This window comes from Sinocyclocheilus grahami, unplaced genomic scaffold, assembly GCF_001515645.1.
Source record: "Sinocyclocheilus grahami isolate Dianchi unplaced genomic scaffold, SAMN03320097.WGS_v1.1 scaffold248.1, whole genome shotgun sequence".
NCBI lineage: Eukaryota > Metazoa > Chordata > Actinopteri > Cypriniformes > Cyprinidae > Sinocyclocheilus > Sinocyclocheilus grahami.
Genome location: NW_015505427.1, coordinates 363003 through 369302, shown reverse-complemented (window position 1 = coordinate 369302; position 6300 = coordinate 363003). Strand labels below are relative to the sequence as shown.

Sequence of the window (6300 nt, the reverse complement as noted above, 5' to 3'; positions counted from 1 at the left end):
TTTTTTTAAATATGGGGGGGGGGGTACCCTATTGCAGTAACAGCTCTAATTATAGTATCATGTAATATGTGCAACATGGATGATGCTTTAATTAGATTCACTGGGTTATTAGTCAGGACTCCAGCACAATACCCACAGGTCGCTGTCCAGTGCTGAATTACTCAATGCTCTTACTGCTTGTTTGAATGGAGCGCACGTTTCCCATTTGACATTGCGGGTTGGAAGGCAGCCAAGCACTTATGTCTTTCATGCTTTCTGTGCTCATAAACTGCATCTTTGCAACTACTGTATCTTGTAGAGTATTTCTGTGCTCAAAAACTGTGGTGAAAAATCATACAATTTGGTGAATTCCGTATTGGGATGAGTTATAAAATACTGTTTGTGTATACAAGTATACCAGTGATCTTCTAGAGTGAGTGGCATCTGTCTGTCGGGGGTCTGACATTCAATAATCAAATCATCTTTCACAGGATGAGAGGCTGCAGGCGGATCCCTTAAGAGAGTTACTAAGACGTATGACGAGGAAACCCCGACCTCATCAGTTCATTGGTCTGATGGGGAAACGGTCCTCTGGTAAGACTGCACTCCTATATCTCACCTAATTTAACACTAAAAATCCAAATCAGATTTTGAGATGTTTTAACTAGAACACAGCAAATTATAAAAATGCTTTTGACCTATAACTCGCATCTCTTTCATTCTTCCACCCCCACAGCAAATGCACAGATTACACGAAAAAGTAAGTGATCTCCACAAGAACACTACTGCACACAATGCATATATTATTTGCTAAATGCTTGCATTGTATAAAAGCAAAGAGTCTCTTCAAGAGATTTACATATCCAGTTATACAAAGACATTTCCAGAGTTTCTTCCTAACATAAAGAAAAACAAATGTTTTTACAACTGTCGAACAAAAGAGAAAACTTTCAGCTTTACAAATGCTTGATCTTTGCAGGTTTTTCCACAGGCTCAGTCGCAGCTTATTAAATATGGACTCTTAAGAGTTTTAGAGACACGATTCCTCTTAATGCAAAACTCACAACCTCAAGGTCTACATTTTCACAGTAGAATAAAACAATTGTAAAGAAATCAAATCAATTCAACCGCACTCTAGACTTCCAACAGTATCGCATCTATATATCTATGTGTATCCATCTCTCCCTCTATATACAGTATTTTATGCTCTCTCTATATAATATTTTTCCCTTTATTGTTTTCTAGGGCATAAAATCAATTCTTTTGTGGGGCTGATGGGTAAAAGAAGCCAAGAGGAGCCAGGTAGGAACTGCAAAAGCTCTATATTCGGGTTTAGGATAGCTGCTTAATCAATAATATTAGTAATAATAAAACTAGTGGTGATTTAAAATTGTGTTATGATGATCTGTTTGTAATCTTGACCTTCTCTCTTCACAGAATCGTATGAATGGGGAACAGTACAGATCTACGACAAAAGGCGTTAACAGATAAAACGAATCGTCGTCACAGCCGCTTCCTAAAGGATCATTTCATTCTGTGATATTCGTTGATTTTTATTCTTTATTCCGGTTGGAAATAAAAATGATTTCACGTTGTGGTAATATGGCCGACTCGCACCTGTGGCAGTTCATTTACGTCATTTAAAAAGGATCAGACGTTTCAATACGGTCCAGCTGTGATCAAACGTGTTTCTGTCACAACATCAGTTGTGGAGCATTAAAGCAAAGCGGTGTCCTTTCTAAGGACCTCAGAGATTTGTGCTGACAGTGTCAATACATAGTGCCTCATAGTGTTTTCACCATGACTGAAGATGTTGTATATTAGCGCCAGGCTGGGTGTGACGTCATGTCCTGTCACTGCTACGAGCAAAGGTTTTGCTACCTTGATATCTCTGTGTGATTGTAGCTTGATATTAAAAATATTTTCTTTACTGGTGGAACTTTTAATTCCTTGTATCGTTGACTGAGTGGTGTATGGCGCACTCACAGTGACGCACTCTGACCTACAGGCCATTAGGAGTATGTCAACAGCAAAAAGAATCCTTTCGAAGGCGGCATAAAGCATAAAAACACACATTATGACTGCTGTTTTGATGAAAGGCTTTATCAATACCATGACCAGATCGTTTAATGCAATAGCTTCAACATTAAAATCTCCAATTTAATTGAAAATATCTTGAATGGTTTTGGTATAGGAAGTTACAGTTTCTTTAAACATTCAAACTACATGCACGGTTCATAACTGTAATTCATAGTACATTTTTTAAAAGCCAGTTTAAAGTGATGGTGCACCAAAGAAAATACAAACAAAGTGTAAAAAATAATAAAAACAAATACATTGTATAACCCTCAATTTTAGTTTCATATCTTAAAACTAACCCAGCATTTAAGGCTAAACGGTGAATCATACTTTAACCAGAGCCATTCATTCAACTCTGAGACTGTTACAGTAAAACAGTTTTTTTGGGAATAAATATAATTGCTTAAAAGCATTTCAACTAGGCAACCAATTGCTATCAATTAGCTGACTATAGACACAAACACAGCTATTAAGGTGGGAGTCTCACTGAAGGAGCCTGGGATAAGTGCATAGTTCAAGAACACAGTGTTAATAGTTTATGGACTACATTATACACTACCATTCATAATTAAAAAAATAAATAAATACAGTAATGAGCTTAACATTGTTACTTTTTACATTTCGAATATATGCTGTTCTTTTGAACTTTCCACTCATTAAAGAATCCAAAAATATGAAGCAGCATAACTGTTATTAACATTGATAATGATAAGAATTGTTTCTTGAGCAGTAAATCAGCATATTAGAATGATTTCTGAAGGATCATGTGACGCTGAAGACTGGAGTAATGATGCTGAAAATTCAGCTTTGCATCACAGGAATAAATTATATTTTAAAACATATTCAAATAGTAAACGGTCATTTTAAACGGTAACATTTCACAATATTAGCTTTTACTGTATTTTTGATCAAATAAATGCAGCCGTGGCGAGATTTAGAGATGACTTCTTCAAAAACAAACACACACACACACACTGACCCCCACCCCCCCCCCCCCCCCCCCCCCCTTCCGCCCCTTTCTTCTTTTTACCTTTCCTATAAGATTAATGGGTAATTTTAGGTTACTGTTTTTTTTTTGTTTTTTTTTACTGGTTTCATTACTGGTTAAAAGTCAGAAAAAGTCTACCCCAAAAAACTAGAGATTCTAGCTCTTGCTTGGTAATGGTGCATTTACATTAGAGAAATTTCACAGGCAAAAAAAGGTCTATTGTCAATAGTGTAACAATGCATGAAGTCACCTTCAAACCAAGTAGATTGCTCCCCCCCCCCCCCCCCCCCCAACCTTTGAATGGCAGTGTATATATTATTTGTTACTAATGTAAAATGTTAACTGAAAATGGAATCTCCTTCAAACCGTGTAAGAAGCTTTCTGTGCTGTTGACTTGAACTTAATTAATATTAAGATATCATATTTTTACTGTGGTAACAAACATTCTTTACAAGAAACAAGTTACTGTGCAATTTTTTTTAAGGGATTCTTATAACCAACAAGCTATGCTAACCCACTTCTGTTTTGGTTTGTTTACAGCTATGTTTAAGCTCCATAAAAAGAAAAAGAAAACATGAGTGTAATAGAGTAAGCAAGGCAGCTTAAAGGCCTGAAGAGCAGATAACGCCTCCATTTCTATCTTTTGAAATCTATTGCATGAGCTAAAGATACAGTATCACGCCAACCGTTAAAAAAAAAGTGACCTAAAATAAACTCAATCCCCTTTAGGAAACACTAAAACACCCAACCTAAAAGATAGTTTAGTAAATTGAACCGAGAAAGGCGAGGCAAAAAATATATTATGGCAATAACGAATGAACCGGCAGGTATGTGTGGTCTAGGTAAGGTCTGACGCTTGATGTGATTACTGGTCTTTATTGGGCTTGTAGATGGACAGGGTTCTGGCCGAGGGGTCCGTGGCCTTGATCCAGCGGGGCATCCAGTAATGTGGCGTCCACTCGCAGCGGCCGGGGTAATGCTTCTCAAAGATCTGTCTTATGAAGAAGCCCTCTTTGGTTGTGGGAGGATTGGAAGGGAACTGCACACTGGCCTTCTCCAACTGAGAGTCATTCACCTGAAGGAGAAAAGAAAAATTAAAGGACGAGACAACAGGGAAGAGTCTTTAAAAATCACCGTGTCATATGCATTACCTCAGACTCGATGTGCTCCTGCAGGCTGCTGTACCAGGATTTCTTAATGGATGTCATCCCGTCACTGAAGGCCTCCTTCCTCCTCCAGAGTATCTCATCTGGGATGAGGTTCAACCCTTTAAACGCTTCCCTCAAGAGATGCTTCTCCACACCATCCTGCTCCGATCAAACAAGTTATTCAATCGGGTTACAGAAACCACTCATGTGAATGTTGAAAAAGAAAGTGAAAATATAATACCAATAACTAGTGCTCATATTAACCCTAATGTTTCATATCTAATACACTCATTTCTAAGGCCTCTAAATAAACATGATCAACATGCCTTCTTTTGTCTGATTGATCATTTTTATTTTTTTTAGCATGTAAAAGGCCTTCTAGTATAATTTTAAAAACATCCAACTTCAGGTCGTGGTTCACGTGTAGTTTAGGCTGTGAAATCTTTACAGATTTAAACTTTAAAACTGAAAGCAAGAATAACTATAAATATTTCAAGATGAACACTTACTGGACTGAAGCAACTTATTTATCAAAATAATTATTTTTTAGAAAAACACGTTAAGATGCGAGTATCAAATATAGAGCAAAATACAGAGCGTTGCTCATAAAACTAAGCATTTAAATATCTTATAGACAGAGTGACAACCGATATGTATAAGATTTTATGCAAATAGTCTGTTATACTATTATAAAGATCTCATTTGATTTTCATTACAAACTAACAATTTCATTTTTTTTTTAGCCATATAAATATTAGCAACTGCACCAAATGGCATATTTTTGCTCAGTTTGGGCATCTGAATAAAACTGAACTGTCCCTTTTACAGGCTTAAAGGTTTGTCGAATCCCCAACTGAGTACTAAATTAGGAGCAGCTGCAGCAAGAACTGACAGGAGTATACGGTGATAAATCACTGAAGGTAAGGTGTCAGGAAAACCCACCTTAGGCACTCTCATCTCTTCAGGCAGAGAGAGGTAGTATGCGGTGAACCTATGGTCCAGGAAAGGCACTCTCAACTCCAGCCTAATGAAGACCAAAAAAAAACAAACAAAAAAAACGTTTGCAGTGACATATACTGTAAAAAAAAAAAAAAAAAAAAAGACCAATTACCAATTTTGTGTGGGAAGAGAAGGGAAGGGACATCTAGTCTTACCCGTGTGCGGCTGTGGTTCTGTCCGCTCTCAGCACGTCAAACAGATAAAGCTCTTTCAGCAGACGCACACTGTCCTCTGCGGCTGCTTTAGGTGACGGCGCCTGATTTAAAAGAGACAACAGACAAGCGTTCTGTTAAAAGCACAACCATCACAAAATACAGCAGCAAAGACTCGTATACTGAACATTGAAGTCCAAATAACTGTGCTTAATTGTACTGAATGGGTACTTCAATCTTAAAAGTATATATAAAAAAAAATAATAATAATTAAACACTCTACTCATGGCCAATACAGTAATATTCGTGAAATAAAAGACCACTTAAGTGTACTTAAAAAGAGTTTACTTTAACGACTGTTTCTTATAACACTTTTAAAAAGTGCGCTATAATAATTACTAATTAAGTGTTAAAGTACATTTTAAATCATTGTGTTAATACTCTTAAGTAATAAGCACACTTTTTTGACGTGTTGACTAACATAATAAAGCACAAAGTACTTTACTTTTATTTAATATTACATTTATAAATATTTACAAGTTAATATTTTAAATGTACAAAATTGCACCATCATTGCAAATGTGTAATTACAAGTTTCAATAGAAAAGACATTAAAGGGGTCATATGATGTTGCTAAAAATAACATTATTTTGTGTATTTGGTGTAATGAAATGTGTTTATGTGGTTTAAAGTAAAAAAACCACATTATTTTCCACATACTGTACATTATAGTTTCTCCTCTATGCTCCGCCTTTTTGAAACACGTTGATTTTTACAAAGCTCATCGGTCTGAAAAAGCGAGGTGTGCTCTGATTGGTCAGCTATCCATTGCGTTGTGATTGGCCGAATATCTCAAGTGTGTGAAGGAAATGTTACGCCCCTCACATACTGTTGATGCCGTGTCCCGACCAGAGCGACGAGACATAAACATTAAAACCCATTATAAACGAGGCAT

General features: G+C 36.6%; 2 protein-coding genes across 2 annotated transcripts in view; one reads left to right on the top strand and one right to left on the bottom strand.

Moving 5' to 3' along the window:
• The window catches only part of tac1 (tachykinin precursor 1), a 4383-nt gene extending 2414 nt beyond the window's left edge, over nt 1-1969 (top strand). Inside the window, exons 2-5 of the mRNA XM_016289479.1 lie at nt 471-573; nt 716-739; nt 1225-1281; nt 1417-1969. Coding sequence (XP_016144965.1) covers nt 471-573; nt 716-739; nt 1225-1281; nt 1417-1463 — 231 coding nt within the window. The 3' untranslated portion in view covers nt 1464-1969. The remainder of the gene's footprint in view (nt 1-470; nt 574-715; nt 740-1224; nt 1282-1416) is intronic.
• A 1370-nt stretch (nt 1970-3339) lies between these two features.
• asns (asparagine synthetase) overlaps nt 3340-6300 on the bottom strand; it is a 13625-nt gene continuing 10664 nt past the window's right edge. Inside the window, exons 8-11 of the mRNA XM_016289501.1 lie at nt 5349-5479; nt 5137-5218; nt 4198-4353; nt 3340-4121 (exon numbers count right to left, since the gene is read on the bottom strand). Coding sequence (XP_016144987.1) covers nt 3912-4121; nt 4198-4353; nt 5137-5218; nt 5349-5479 — 579 coding nt within the window. The 3' untranslated portion in view covers nt 3340-3911. The remainder of the gene's footprint in view (nt 4122-4197; nt 4354-5136; nt 5219-5348; nt 5480-6300) is intronic.